This window comes from Melitaea cinxia, chromosome 5, assembly GCF_905220565.1.
Source record: "Melitaea cinxia chromosome 5, ilMelCinx1.1, whole genome shotgun sequence".
NCBI lineage: Eukaryota > Metazoa > Arthropoda > Insecta > Lepidoptera > Nymphalidae > Melitaea > Melitaea cinxia.
The window spans coordinates 17,744,050-17,761,358 of record NC_059398.1 but is presented as its reverse complement, the minus strand read 5'-3'; the positions used below and the strand labels follow the sequence as shown (position 1 = coordinate 17,761,358).

The 17,309-nt window shown below is 35.1% G+C and overlaps 1 protein-coding gene across 1 annotated transcript; it reads right to left on the bottom strand.

Annotated features, from left to right (window-relative positions):
• Nucleotides 1-14,987: 14,987 nt before the first annotated feature.
• On the bottom strand, nt 14,988-15,821 carry LOC123653837. The gene has a single exon (XM_045589816.1). It carries the CDS (start codon nt 15,819-15,821, stop codon nt 14,988-14,990), a length of 834 nt encoding a protein of 277 aa, XP_045445772.1.
• Between the last annotated feature and the right edge of the window lie 1,488 nt (nt 15,822-17,309).

The following is a 17,309-nucleotide window of genomic DNA, read 5'->3' as shown; positions in this document are numbered from 1 at the left end:
ACGGTACACGCATCATTACACCATATAGGCGTTATTGCAATAATAATATATGGCATATTAATGTCTTCTATTTTCATTAAGATGTCATTGCTTTTTCATGAAAATGAAACTGTTGCATTTTCAGAAACTTACGAGTTATACTTAAGTATTCAATTATTTTAAAGATTAAAATCATATTTAAATATTTTTTTTAAAACAGTATTTAATATATAATGTGCTTAGATGAACTTGATTGTTAACCAATTAAGAAATAAAAAAAAAACTGTGTGTGTGCAATTCAAATACGGCAGAAGTGAAATTTCTAAAAAGACGTGGGATGGTAGGCCGTTGGATTTGTTCCATCGACTACGATCACGGTCTCGTGAATAAGGTCATAAACGCCATGCAAAACGCGTCAAGCAATGTATTCTATCGCATTCTCTTCTTTACATTTATGTATTTGTTTCTTTATCGTGACGTATTTTAGTTTCATCGAGTTTCAAATCACGACAATTCTGAAGAAGTTTCACTTAAAAAAATACTTTTGACATCCATGCAGACCCGCTCCACCAGGCAGAAGGAGACGGTGATATGCGCTTCACCCTCGACAATGGAGTGAGAGCAGGGAATCATTCCTCTCACTCGCCAGCGAGGTAATAGAGCGCTCACGGCTCACTTTATAATGTAGCGATGATACCTTTTGCAGTAGCAAACTCTGATCACGGCTATGATTTATTCAACAAAACACATATATATGTCTACGAATTTGTTAAAGTAAGGTAGCTCTGTATATATTTTTATGACTATTAACATCATGTGTTATATTTGGTTATTTTTATCTTGATTCTTCTCGTCGATCATCATGCACATTGATTTTTGATATTGGTGCCTGCTTGGTTGAGGTTAATCACTTCTAAAAGATTCAATGTAATGTTTTATAGCCTAAAGCCTTCCTAATAAATAGGCTGAATTCTGAAATAACATAAGCATTGCATTATTAAGTAAAGTAATGCTCTTTAAAATATACAGTTGACTTTTTAATTCGTTACAAAGTAATTTATACCACAAACAATTTTAATATTTATTAACCTTATGAAGCGATTACATCAATTCGTTTTAAACAGCCAATAGATTCTAAAAAGGAAGTACGGACATTTGTAAAGCTAATTAGGGGTCTGCAATTCGATCGCGGGTTTTCCTTTTTCCCTGATTAATGACTCATCCGGGCAGAGTCGGATATTCGCTTTCTTACGGTGCATGCTTTTTTTAACTTAGGAATCTACTTAACTCTGATATTTATTGAGATTTATTTATAGCGTTTAAGATGTTTTGCCTAGTATTGTATTCATTAAACCTAGACTTAAAGGATTTACTAGAAAAAGCGTAAATACACTTAGGTTCTGGTCAATCAAGCGCAACTGTAATTTTGTCCTTCTCTCTAAGTTTGCAACTACAGTTGAGAAAATCAACATTTCCTTCTTTTGTATTTCTAGAATTCTTTAAGGTTATTTTGTCTGTTGATCAAGTGATTCAATTGGCATCAGAGTCTTATTACTATTACTTGTAAGGTTAACTGCTAATTCAATTCACCTGTTTTACAATTTTCTGCTGTGTAGCTGTGTGGCTACGGCATTCAAGAATATAGCCATCCCCTCTCTTCCCGTGGGTGTCGTAAGAGGCGACTAAGGGATAACACAGTTTCACTACCACCTTGGAACTTATAATGGCTGTGAAATACACACGCCGAAGATGGGCAGCAGCGTCTTCGGTGCGACAAAGCCAGCCCTTGCGGTCACCAACCCGCCTACCCAGCGTGGTGACTATGGGCAACACGCCATTTTTGGCGCGAACTTTGGAGGCCTATGTCCAGCAGTGAACTGCAATAGGCTGTAGTGATGATGAGTGATAATTTTCTGTGTCACTTTTAGATTACTTTTTGAACTAATGGTCTCAATATTTTACGTATCTGAGTTTTGGCTTACTAGTGACAGGTTTCTGAAAAGCCCTTTTTTTATAAAACTAGATCTGAAAACAATCGTACGGTTTACCTGATGTTAAGCAATTACCGAAGCCAATAGACGCCTGCAAAATTAGAAGCATCGCAAGCGTGTTGCCGCCTCTACCCTCAATCCCTCCCAGGAGCTCTGGTCGCCTTAATCACCAATGAAGCACAGCGTTGTTTGAAAGCAGTATTATTTAGCTGTGATCTATTGTAAGGTCGAGGTAATGTCTGTCGAGTTCCTCCAGATTTTGAGTAGAATATTTCTTGCTGTGCCCTACCTCAGTTAATGTCTCTAGAAAGTAAAATAAGATATAGATTGATTTATATGGTGGACCCATGACCATGACCCATGACTATGACATCTGACATAAGGTTTAAGGTTTAAAGAATTTATTCTCATAAAAAGATTACATTAAATCCACTTACATGAGAACAATACATTGATATAAGTACTTAATTAAATCAACAGTCACTGCATTTTAACAAAAGTTTGTTACAATGAATAAGTAAAGATGCACAAAACATTCATAATAATTATAGTAAATCAAAGTGAAAATGTATTTGCTTGTTTACACACAAATAGATACACATACACATTAGTAGTTTGCAATTATGTAATTACGTAATTGGGACTTAAAAATGTTGAGAGAGTCTAGATTTTTTATATCTGAGGGTAGTTTATTATAAAAATTTACTCCCTCAAAAGTTATACTTTTTTTCCCTAATTTGGTACGAGTTTTTGGCAACACGAGCAAGCTTGGTCGTCGTAAACTGCGATTGGAAACTTGTGATTTTTTGATGAAAGATATATCAGTTTGAATGGTTTTACTTATAATCTTCTTAATTAAAATGCAAGTGCTAAACAAGTAAAGCTGCCGGATGTTCATTAGTTTTGTCTCCTCGAAGATTTTATGAGTTGGTGTTAAATATGGGTAGCAGAAAAGTGTTTTTATTACTTTATTTTGAGCTCTTTGATATAGACACTTGACATAGATTATCATGATGAGCCCTAAGACCATTAATCATTTCCAAACTAAACACAAACGAAATCATGAGTCAAATCTAGTGTATAAGCTCAATATATATTGATAATCGTGGAAATATACATCTATGTAGTTCGTGACTCCTCGCTTCAATACATCGATAAACTTTTAACGAACCACTCACGGCCGGTTGTTTGTAACTGGCCTTTATAAGAAAACTGAACTTTATAGTATGTGGCTACTTTACATAGCGTTCGTGTAATTATGTTAAGAAGCGCGCTCGTCGATTCCTTTGTGAGGTTTAAAATATTTTTCTTCTTATTTTTTTCCGTCCAGATTTCTGTGAATTATTTTAAATTTGAAACTAATTTGTTTGAGTTATTATAATTTTTATTGAATAATGTATTATTAAGAATATTGTTTAGGTCCTCGTTGTTGCTAATTTATTATTTATAATTGGATAGAATGATTATATTTTAATAAAATCGTTACAGGTTTAAATCGAAGCTTTGACTTGAAGTTATTTAAGAAGTGTATTTTATTTTCATTTCTTGTTAAATATAAAAACAGTCAGAAAACCTGTAAAAATTCCGAATTTTCGATACTTACCCGTTATTGCTTATCTGTTCCTTGTTAGGTTAAAAGGATTTTAGAAACTAAAATATCGTTTTATGGGCTTAAAATAATAATACAGATATTACGCTAGTCAACACCAGTAAGGATAAAAAGAAGAGAATTGGAGCATTGATCTGACTGATCAGCTGCCATGCTGCCATACAGGCTGCGAATGAATGATGATCAGCTGCCTGAAACGCTGGCGGTTGTGAGATCAATCTGCACTCTTGAAATATCATATCAACATACTGATCATCACTTATTCGCTTCAGCCTGTAATATCCCACTACTGGGTATAGGCCTCTTTCCCTATGTAGGGGAAGGATCAATGCGGGTTTGCGGATATATTCCCTACTATGAGTAACGATCGCTATCAGGTGTACATGATAACAACCGGGACCGACGGCTTAACGTGCTCTCTGAGGCACGGTGGGGAGTCCCACAAGGACTGCACAAAACACCCAGACCACGGCAAAAACCTGTATGGCCAATACAAATGTTTGTCATGTGCGGGGATCGAACCCGCAACCGCCAGCGCAACAAGTACATCAACGATCACACCGTTGCGCCAACGCGGCGTCCATCACTTATTATCCACATCTTATTGCCTTTACTTACCTTTTGCCCAGAGACATGCTCGTAGCGTTCTTGGAACAGTTTCACGCTGACATGATTTATACCACAACTATCTATAAATATTTGTATCTTGAGTTAATTTAAATAAAATTTAATTTGTGAATATATATATAATATTGAAAAATTTCGAAATAAATGTATATATAACTTTACGTCTTGTGATGTAAATGTGTATTATATACGATGTATTTTAATAGACAGATTTCGTGCACTCAACTTGTTTGAAGTGAAACTTTTTTTGGGCGCATGCGGGTACATTTTTTACGGATGAAACACAATTAGCGTCACGAAGACGAACATCGTTTTTGTCGAACGACAGAGCCACCTAGCGTGTACTGTAGAAACTGCAAAGATTGTTACAATAATATCGATAGTATTGCATTGAAAAGTAACTAGATGGCGCTGGAATGGAAATTTAAAGCTTTAGATTTATATAAATATAAACGATACTTAAAAATTAGTTTGCAAAAGATGTTTAACTTCTGATATTTGTACTTTGTACGCACGCACTATTTTTAATCGTCATATTTTCGAAATCAGTTAAAATTTGTATCCCGCTAAACCTTCCCCGAAGTAGTGTTATGTACTTAAGCCCTTTCTACGAAAGAGAGTTTAATAAAAGGTTACTATATAAAGTAATGTAAACGTATTCTGAGTTCATCGGACCATTGATTACATTTCATCGCTCTTTTCTTATTTTACTTTCCAGTTACGATGTTAATTAATCGAAGTTTAAACTTTCGAGTCGTGAGTTCGGAAAATCGATTTAAAGTGTTCTAATTTATTTACGTTAAACGCTCTTGGATCGGTTAGATGTAAGTAATGATCTGAGCATTTATTTATTTATGGGATGTTCCTTAATAATTGTGTTTGCTCGCAAACGAAAAAAAAAAAAGATTTCAATTACATCGAAGAGTAACGTAGATCGACGAAAAAATAGTCAAGTAACTATGCGTTATCAGAGATTACTCAAAAAGTAGTTATCAGATCTCGATAAAATTTATATGTGACCACATGATAAACATCAGCTTTCGATTAAATTAAAAATTATCAAAATCGATACACCCAGTAAAAAGTTATTGCGGATTTTCGGGAGTTTCCCTCGATTTCTCTAAGATCCCATCATCAGATCCTGGTTTCCTTCCTAGACTAGGGATATCCCCTTTCCAACAAACGAAGAATTATCAAAATCGGTACATCCAGTAGAAAGTTATGCGGTATAATACAACGTAGGTCGACGAAAAAAGCGTCAAGTAAAAACGCATTATTAGATATAACTCGAAAAGTAATTGTTAGATCTCAAATAAATTTAAATGGGACCAATTGACACACACCACCTTTCGATTAATTATAAAATTGTCGAAATCGGTCCACCCGGTCAAAAGTTCTGATGTAACATACATAAAAAAAAATACAATCGAATTGAGAACCTCCTCCTTTTTTGGAAGTCGGTTAAAAAACGATATACGTCCACGGTATGGAAAACATGAGGAGTGAATTCTTGTGAAAGAATAAAGCCGATAGTGTTGTTTTACAGCGTATCGTGTTATGTGAGAAAGAGATGAAGATATTTTTAAATATTACGATGATCATTCTTAAGAAGTAAACTTCTGTCGCGCGTGGAGCTGACACACACACATCATAATTATTGGTAGAAACGGTATCGGATTCAAGACAATTTGATTTGACAGGTTATTCTTAGGCTGTGCCTACTGTCATTGTTAAACCGACCAATGTTATAAACATAATACTTTGTTCGTAGTCCATATGACGCGCGACATTATAAAATTGTAGGATTATATAATGTCCTACATCATTGCCAACATTTTGTTAGCGATTGTGCCTACAATAAGCAAAGTTTCATAAAAGGCCCGTCGTCGATTTGCGCGAAGCGCTAATATCGCATATATGACGGCGGGTTTTTCGATTGAAGCGGATTTAAATTGAATTATGGTTTGTCTTTTTCAAAAATAAGTCATGTTCATGTTTTATATATAATTTTTAGTAACATGACAAGGTAGGCAGTGCCTTTCTGAGTATATAGAATGCACGCTACGGCCCACACACACACACACATACACTTTTCAGTCTATTCATTTTAATTGAAACAAACAGTACATAGTATATTTTATACCTTACGAAAAATGAATCACGAAAATGTTTGAAGAGCAAAAATTTTGAGGCATACAATTAGGGAAAGGCACTATTGACGCAAGGCATAAAAGGAAATTTCTCGCTCAAAATCTGGAACAGCTGGGCTGTGGGCATCACGCTCGTATCATATCACTGCCAAATGACTACTGCTCTCAAGTAATCTTGTGTTCCTGTGGAGGTTAAAGTCGGCGACGCGTTTGTAATGTTTCATATGCTCGGTCGGGTTCGCGCTTGCGATGCTTCTGGTGTTGCAGGTGACCCAATCTCCAATCACCCCCAGGAGTTCTGGTCACCTTACTCGCCAACAGGAACACAATACTGCTTGAACAGTATTATTTAGCTGTGGTCTTCTGTAAAGTCGAGGTACTACCCCAGTCGGGCTGCTCCATATTTTGAGCAGGAAATTTCTGATGTACCCTACCTCCATGCATCTCTATGGTTCAATAACCGTTTACAGAAAATGTCATGCTCAAAATCTGGAGCAGCCCAACTTCCCCAGTACCTTGACCCTACAAAAGATCACAACTGAATAATATTGCTTTCAAGCAGTGTTATGTTCCTGTGGTGAGAAAGCCGATCAGTGATCTTGGGGGTTTGGGGGTAGGGTCGGCAACACGCTTGCGATGCTTTTGGTCTTGCAGGCGCTATGGTAATCGCTTACCATCAGGTGAGCTATACGCTTGTTTGCAGTCATAGTTGTATAAAAAAAATATTGTCCGTGGTATTAAAATAAAGGTAAAAAGTTCTTTGGCATCTTAAAAGAAAACGCAACCTTTTTTTTTACTTTAAAATAGTATAATAATTGAATGTTAGTTATAAAACTGCGGTCGTTGCATTTTAAGCTAATACGAGTATTGTTTTTGTTCTTGCAAAATTGTCGGTCTGGTCGTTGACACGTAATTGTGTTTTCCATGTGACGAGTATTGCGCGCTGGCTCGGCATTGTGCGTTACAAACAGTTTCGTAATCGATTTTCATTATGGCTATTTTATTTAGTTCTTAATAAGGATAAGTTTATTTATTAGGCTTTCGGTTTCGACATTTTTACACCAAATATACATATAGTATACTCGTATATATAGAGATGTATTCCTTATGTTTTGTATATGTAACATTGTTTTCTGTGTTTACGCGAATTTCAATCATCATGATGAAATAACTTTTTCGGAAATTATCGCAGTTTGTTAGGTTTTTTTACATGAGGTGTGAGATGTCCTGACTGAGGTGTCAGACGTCTTTCCGTGACCATGGTTGCCGCAAAGTATCCAAAACGTCGTCATCATCATCACCGTTTCAGCCTATGACAGTCCACTGCTGGACATAGGCCTCCACAAGTTCACGCCAAAAATGAAGTGAACTAATGTGTTTGACCCATTGTCACCACGCTGGGCAGGCGGGTTGGTGACCGCAGAGCTGGCTTTGTCACACCGAAGACGCAGCTGCCCGTCTTCGACCTGTGTATTTCAAAACCAGCAGTTGAATGGCTATCCCGCCATCGGTTGGCTTTTTAAGTTCCAATGTGGTAGTGGAACTGTGTTATCCATTAGTCGCCTCTTACGCCACCCACAGGAAGAGAGGGGGTGGCTATATTCTTAATGCCGTAACCACACACTCCGAAACGTCGGGCATGTAAAAAAAACCCAATAAACCTCGATAAAATGCGAAAAAGTTGTTTCATTGTAATATGTAGTAACATTTATTGATTTGTTTCAATTATCGATATATGTGATTTTGCTTTCCTTCATAAATATAAATAATTATAATTCGATCACTATTTTTAATTTCACTTTATTTTTGAAATGTGTAATATTAAGACCATTTTAAGAGTATTTTGCCATGAAATTAAGACATTTCAAATCAACCGAAAAAAGTTTGGAAGATATTCATTTTAACAAATCCTTAAATTTTAAACACAAATATATTATCACTTATAAACTCAGCAGTGCTCGGATCGTAAGCCGCGAACGCAAACAATAAAACAACTGAATGACGAAGTTTTAATACTATTACATCACATAATTTAACAGAAATCTCTATGTTACAACGTTGATGGCGTTGACGTGTAATTATGTTTCTGTACCGCTCACTGCAGCAGCTTTCAGGAATAAAATATAAAAGGACTCAGGCTTAATTCACTGTATTTTTAATATGACGTACAAAATTTTCTTCTGATGCTTTTGATGTATCTTTTATACCGTTTTGTATCAAAAGTTTAGTGAATATTTCTAGCATCATGCTGTTTGGTCGTGTAATAATTATTTACTTATTAGGATTTTTTGAATTATAAAACGGTCACAAATTCTACGAAGATTTAAGTAATTTATGCCATATATCTATACTAGAATTATATAGCTGAAAAGTTTGTTTGCTTAAATGTGCTAATTTCAGGAGATACTGATTCGATTTGAAATTTTGTTTTTGTATTAGATAGCTCATTTACCGAGGAAGCTTATAGCAGCGGTGTGAAACCGTAGGGCACAGCTAGTAATAGATAGATGGGGGAACATTTTTCATTTCATAACCAAGCCGCGTGTATTATATAATTGTAAAATTATTTGGTACGTAGATGGGGCAGCGCTGTCTGTAGGCTGTATCCTGTATCTGCTCCGGTTGAAGTTCACTTCGATTGCTTTCTCGAGTCTGGGTGTAATATATGTACTTACGTTATACCTATAATATAAAAATGAGTCGCTGAATGTGTTGCTAAGCGCAAAACTCGAGAACGGTTGGACCGATTTCGCTAATTCTTTTTTTAAAATATTCCTTGAAGTACGAGGATGGTTCTTACGGAGAGGAAAATTCAAAAAAAAAAAAAAATTTAGATTTCCTGAAAAAGTCTAAAAACAACACTTTTCTATACTCCCATACAAAAGATTTGTGATAAGACTTAAAAGTCAATTTGAACTTTAATACCATACGATAAAGTTTGTGTTAGGCGATACGAAGTTCGCTGGGTCAGCTAGTTATCCATATATATGTGTTCGAAAAAACAAGTTATATCAGTCGGTTGTTACATTTAACACAAGCATTAAGAAGTTTATGAGATTTTTTTCATAAGTACACGACCATGTACGTTTAAAATATTTAAGGATTTAAATTTTAATTAATTTTCTTAATTTCATATGTAATTGCTACACTTTAATGTATGACAGTAATATGTAAAAGCTACGTAAGACCTCCTCCGTCTAATTAAAAACAAACACGTTACAAGCTGTTCTCATTAAACAAAAAACACACTTAACTCTTCAACACAAGGTCGAAAAATAAACAAAATTTAGAATTCTCTTTACGGAAAAATCTCATTCTTGTGATTTAAAAGAACATGTGATTTAGATTTAAAAATTCTAAAACAGCATCGCAGGCAGCCAGAGACTAGGAGATTGTTTTAGGTAATAAAAAAAAAACAATGGCATATGATTAGAGTAGTTTATTAACAGAGGTAGGACACAGTAGAAATCATCCTGCTCAAAATCTGGAGCACCTCGACTGTACAGAAGATCACAGCTAAATAATACTGCTTTCAAGCAGTGTTGTGTTCCTGTGGTGACCAATGTGACTAGAGCACCTGGGAAGGGTCGGGAGTAAGGTCGGTATCGCATTGGAGTCACGTCTGGTGTTGCAGACATCTATAAGCTACGGTGATCGCTTACCTTCAGGCGATCCGTACACTAGTATGCCGACCTAGTTGTATAAAAAAATTGTGATTAACATAAGGTTGCTAAGGTTGATATATAAAATACTGTTTTCAAGCAGTATTGTGTTCCTGTTGGTGAGTAAGGTGTCCAGAGCTCCTGGAGGGGAGATTGGGGATTGGGTCGGCAACGCGCTTGCGATGCTTCTGGTGTTGCAGGCGTCTATAAACTACGGTAATCGCTTACCATCAGGTGAGCCGTTCGCTTGTTTGTCGACCTAGTGGTATAAAGATAAAAAGAATACCTGAGATAGTATGTATTGTTGATTCTGTTACTATGTATGAAATGTGGGAAAGTTATTTTTTTATTTTTATTTTCATCATATCTTCAGAATCAACATATGGTAAAATAAATGCTCTCATTTAATTTCATTTCAACCAAAAAAAAAACCTAAGATTTCTATAGTCCTTAAAATCCTATAGACGTTGTAATCTCGACCACGCCGATTGTCTCGATCATGTCTTCTCTGTTATACGTGACATCGGTGATATTAGTTGGAAAAGATATCTTTGGCACTTTTGGAAACCGATTTATATATATTCATTCATAAATTAAGTTTAGTGGCCAGAAGTATATGACATATTGTATTGTGAAAGGGGTGGATTCAATTATTTTATCGTCATTGTCAGGAAAAGATACGATACGTATCAGCCTGTAACATCCCACTGCTGGGCATCTCTTTCTATTACAGGAGACGAATTCGAGCTTGATCCACCATGCTGTTCTACTGCTGGTTGGCGGATATATTGGCCACTATGAGTAACGATCGCTATCAGTTGTATATGATAACAACTGGGACCGACAGTTTAACGTGCTATCCGAGGCACGGTGAGGAGATCCACAAGGACAGACATCCATGTATTTATACAAATATCCATTCAGAGCGGATATTGAATCTGCAACCCGTCGTTCTATTAGGCGGCTTGTACCGCTACTACACCAGAGCGGCTGTTGTTGAATTCAAGGCAAGATTTCAATGAAAGAAAATCAATAAATATGTACCAAAACCCGTGTGGTATCGTGGGACAAAAGATGGATGGGACAGCCTATCACAGGCCACTGCTGGACATAGGCTTCCGTAAGTTCGCGCCAAAAATGGCGTAAACTTATGTGTGCCTATAGTCACCACGCTGGGTAGGCGGGTGTCCCTCCGCAACGCCCTATCCTTATAGGGCGAACCTTATAGGAGAATGAAGTTCCTTAAATTCGTTCCAATATATATATATATATAGGTACGAAGTTCGCCGAGTGATCTAGTTTAATAAATTTCATAAATTAAAGTTACGAAACAGCTCCATATATAACCACATATAGTAAATATTGTGGCGCCCAAAATATCCATAACCACCGATTAGATAATAAACTACACACACGAGAAATTCCTACGTACTTAACAGTGGAGAATATCGCTTGCGGTATTTCGATAATTTACAGATAACGACTCGTTTTAGTAACATTGCAACATATTCAATAGTAAGTTTGACTGTTTTGACGGGTTGGTCCCACTCGGACTCGAAGCCATTAATTGATATTTTAAATTATAACTAGCGGTAGCCCAGTCTCAAAATTCGACCATAATTAATTTACTATAAATTATAAGTTTGAACTCTTTTAAGTTTCTGTTGTCAAATACTATACTTCTATGATAATAAGCAAAAGAGTATATGATACTGTGTGTGATGTTTTTTTTATTGCTTTAATGTATTTATTATGCATAATTAAAAAAATATTTAATTTTTGCAATCCTTCTCTATATAAACTATAAGTGTGCGTAATTTCATACTCCTCTGTCCGCGCAATTTTCGTAATAATGGGTTACAAAGTTTTGGCTTCATGTATTAACATAAATTTTAATAAGGACATTTGTGTAGATTTCGCCAAAACCCCCGAAAGCTATCGTTGTAGTAGTGTGTATAGTGACAGTAAATGAAAAGTTGCGGTGTATAAAATTAATTTTAATTTCTATTACTTATAGACTTTTACATTTATTTGTTTTCGACTCACCTTTATAAAATTCTGGGTGCGTTCGTTCATCGTTTTAATTTGTGGCTCGTCAATCGTTCTGCCATATTTAAAATTTTCTGCTTAAAAATATGGAGCAGCCCGACTAGGGTAGTACCTCGACCTTACAGAAGATCACAGCAAAATAATACTGCTTCCAAGCAGTGTTGCGTTTCTGTTCGTATGTAAGGTGGCCTGAGCTCCTGGCGGGAATTGGGGATACGGTCAGCAATGCGCTTGTTATGTTTCTGATGTTTCAGACGTCTATGAGCTACGGTAATAGCTTACCATCAGGTGAGCCGTACGCTTGTTTGCCGACCTAGTTATATACATAAAGAAATGGATAGGGACATCATTGTCTTCTAGGGGTATAAAAATAGCTTACGATCTATTCTCAGATCTACCAATTATACCAAAAAAAATCATAAAAATCAGACAAGCCGTTTCAAAAGACTACGATAACAAACGCTATGCCACGAGATTTGTATAAAGTGTTAATAACAATAAAAATAATATGAATTAATTTTAACCAAAAAACGAAGGAAGAATAAAATAATGAATAGTAATCATGAAAAAAAAAAAACAAAAAGCTGGCGTAAGGTCCTCGAAAGGGAATGTCACTCAGTTAATTAATTTATTTAATTACTAATTTTCATTGATATTCTAATTTTTTTAAATTAAAATAAATAATAAATTTAAATATCAACAATACTACATAATTAATATGAGAAGATACAAATATAGTGTATCTGTATTATGAAAGTAGTGATTCATTGCTATCACTTAGCCATACTCCTTGACTAATTAAATCTTGCTACATTTGTTTAGTAAATCAGTAATAACAAATTTTGATGTTTATTGTGGGGTCAAATATAAAATGTTTTTGCTCCTTTGTGAGGTGACATACATAAAATGTTCGTAGTTATAATATTGTTAAGCAAAGAAAACTGCGAGCGAAGTCATGGTTACACCTAGTATATTGTATACATCTTTTTCTGATATCGGTAGAAAATACAGTTATTACGATATACGATAAGATTTACGATTGTAGAAACAATTTTATGTTAGCACTAAAATTAGTAACGCAAATATATTCCATTAAGTTGTTCTGTTATATTATTGTTATGAATGACATAACGTCTGTGTTTGTGTTTCTTGTGTGTATGTAACACACATATTGTTTGTATTTTTTTATATAACTAGGTCGGCAAGCAAGCGTACGGTTCACCTGATCGTATGCAAATACCATAGTCCATAGAGTATAGACGCCTGCATTACCAGAAGCATCGCAAGCGCGTTGCAGATCCTACCTCCTATCCCCCCACGAGCTCCCGTCATATTTCCTGCTGCATAAAAATTATCATTGAAGGCAAATAAATAAATTTCTTATAACATATCGGTCGTTTGTTCCTACGGTAAACAACTTAATGCTTGTGTTATAGGCAAAGGGTTTTTTTATAGGCAATAAGGCTTTCAGTCAGTCAGTGTAATAGTATGTACAGTTCGTTTCATCATCTATACGCAGAGTTGAAAAGACACGAAAAAAATTTATCGGAGCGGTTGACGTTCAATCTCCATAGATTTTTTTAAGACCGTGGTATAATAGATTTTTTTTTTTGAGTAACCCTTAACCTCAAACAATTATACAAATATTTGAAATACTGTACAAGTATTGTTGATGTTTTATGTTGTTCACAAATACATACGTATATACCTGACATATCAGGATTATGACTTACGATATCAATATGTCTTAGATGCTTAAATATTAAAAAAAAAATAGTGGTTGATTAATAAAACTAATGAAACATTGAAATACATTTATTATAATTTGAAATTAGTCTAATAATAAATAATTTATAATTAAAGTAGCCGACCGATGGCGGGATAACCATCCAACTGCTGGCATTGAAATACACAGGCCGAAGACGGGCAGCAGCGTCTTCGCTGCGACAAAGCCAGCCCTGCGGTAACCAACCCGACTGCCCAGCGTGGTGACTATGGGCAAAACACATGCCATTTTTGGCTTGTGGAGGCCTATGTCCACAATTGGACTGCGAAAGGCCGCTGTGATGATGATGTGATGAATTAAAGTAGCTATTGATAATACGATTAAAAGAAACGTACCGAGACATTGTACACATGTTGTGTTGTCTTTTATAGTTCAAGATTCACTCAGTTAGTTAGGCATAGGCTTCTTTCTCATTGTAGGAGAAGAATTGGAACGTAATCAACCACGATTGTCCAGAGCTGATTATATTTATATACGCATATGGTTATTTTAAGTAACGATCGCTATCAGGTATTTATGATAACAACCGGGAGCGACAAGTTAACGTGTTCTCTGAGGTACAGTGGAGTGAGGACAGACATTCGAACCGGATAGAACTATTGAACAAATGTATGATAATCTTTTATTGTACTTAAAATATATTTACAGAATAATCAAGCATAAGAAGTACAAAAAAATATTTTCAGTGTATTGCATATGACTAGAGCTTCATATTGAAGCTTACTTTTAGTAAAAAATAATTTTTGTTGTTGTATCCTTACTACAATACAACTCAAAAAATTATTTTACCAAATTGATTTCAGACAAAATCTAAAAAATGTCTCAAATTTTTCCCAGTCTTTTAGAGAGGAAATTGTTTCATAAAATTGACATTTAAGACATTCCCTATATATTATCAGAACAGATATTAAAATTCTTTTCATTTTGTTTGTATAAAGTGTAACTATTCTACTTTTTGGTAAAGGAAGTTATTTGTGAATTATAATTATGTAACAATAATCTGTATTTCGGACGTGTGATAAGCTGTTACGCCACGGTTCATGACCTCGACTTTATTTTGAGTAGTATTTTGGTATGAATTATAACTTAAATGGATCATTAATTTTTCTCTTACATTTGAATTCCGGCTTTAGTCTATACAGTTGTCACTTCAACATATGGATCACTGTTCCACTCAATCACACTATAGTTGCTCCACACAAAGTTTCCTTTTATCGATAAAGGTGCTTCCAAGGCCAAGTATAATATAGCTTTGGCGCCTTCCTCATACACTTTTGTAGATTTTCTATCATCACGACTAGTAACACCTCCCGGGTTGACACAATTTATTATCACTCCTTTACTCGACAATTCGCGGTGCTGAAGGAAGGTGACAGCACTCAATGCGACCTTACTGAAAGCGTGAGCATTCAATCCCCAACCTTCAGTTTTCTCAACGCCTTTTCTAACAGCTTCCTCGTAATCCTGTATGACCGCTACTAATTCATCTTCAGTGAGAGTTGGATCGCTTATCCTTTTTCTTATCTTTTCATTTTCAATAGTAGCTAAAAGTCCAGCTGGTCCGGAAACGTTAACAACCCTAGCGTTTTCAGTCAACAATGGATAAACGAGTTTACCGAAATTTATGTATCCATAAAAATTAACACTCATAATTCTTCTAACTTTTTCAGCGTGCGATAGTTTCCTCTGCGTTGGAACGTAATCTGTGTTGTTTATCAAAAGATCGATCCTCTCATCTGAGTCTTGTATGTGATGTCTGAAATTTATAATGCTCTTCGTGTACGTCACATCCATTCTGAAATATTCGATGTTAGCGCCAGTCTTTTTCAAGTTTTCGTATATGTTGTATCCAGCCGTTTCATCTTCTGTTGTAAAGTATATTTTTCCATTGTACGATTTTGTCAGTCTCTTCAACACGTGATAGCCCAGGTTGCTGGCCGCTCCCACTACGACAGACACGTTAGTCATAGCGGTTAAATTAATACTAGCGACAAACACCTCGTTATCGCTATCGGAGGCCATCGCATCCCGTGTGCTCTTATCAGTTAAATGTCAAATGACTGTGTTCAGCGAGATAAGTTCTCTTTAGTGATATAGTGAAAATATCGTTAGATTTTCATTTGGAATTTGATGCTGGGGATCAAGATTTATATATTTAAGATGTGAACCGTTTCTAGTAAATTACGATAAATATTTTGTTTCTACTAAATTAATTTATTTTGCGTACACACGTTTTAACGATTTTTTTTTTAATTTAATTTGTAAGGGTAAAAAAAAGTATTTTACATATTGTTTTCTAATGTTTACGCGAATTTTACTCATTTAATGAAACACTTTTTTCGGATTTCGGGAGGTCCTGTAAGTCCTGGTTGCTGTAAAGTATCCGAAACGTCGGGAATCAAAAGTTAATAATAAACCGCGATAAAATCCGAAAAAAGTGTTTCATTAAATAAGTATTTTACAGTTACTTTTTAGTATCAATTTATGTATGTTAGAATATTATGTTTGGAAATGATAAAAATGTGTGTAGAAATAGATAAGTCGCTAATTGCAGTAGCAATTTTAATCGCCCGTCGCCATTAGTGTTATCTGGATTTACTGTTTTTTAATTATCTACTTTTTCAAACGTCAGACGCAAACTTATTAAAGGTCGAACGATTTTATAAAATTCAAATATTTGTCGAATCGAACTAACTTTTGATTGAATAACAGTAATTTTTATTTGATGAGCAGGAGATGAAAAACATTATACAAATTTTAGATGAGATTAACTATGTCTTTAACTTGAAGATAAAGAGTTAGCAAAGCAAATTTATCACTTCAAGCAACAGTAATAAAGTCATAATTATTACGTGGAACGCAAGTTGAGGCCTGGGAGTTGATTATTCATAATTGTAGCTATCGATGAACACTTCGATAGTGCTGTAATCTTTGGGCAGACGCCATTTATTTTCTATGTAAACTAGCGACCCACCCCGGCCTCGCACGGTTCCAAAAACTGTCAGTGTTTCTCTACTATATTATTCATGTATTATACATATAAACCTTTCTCTGGAATCACTCTATTTACTAAAGGAAACCGCATCGAAATCCACTGCGTAGTTTTAAAGATCTAAGCATACAGACAGCGGGAAGCGACTTTGTGTTATATTGTGTAATGATATTAATATTGTATGTATAGCGGCAATGTATTTTTTTGTCATGCCTATAACTTCCAAGTATAGTAAGACAAAATGTTCGTCTTCAAAGACGTTAAGATTATTTTAAGTCGTTCCCAAAAGTTTCAAACACGACGTAATGAACTATGTAATGATTAATAAAAGACTTAGTAAAGTATTAGTCTGTTTTTGATTACTCTTTCTATCGTTATTTGATAACTAATGGTATAGATATTTTTGCGATAATGATACTTTTAGTATGATGCATTACCTAACTTGACACGTTCGCTTAACTTGA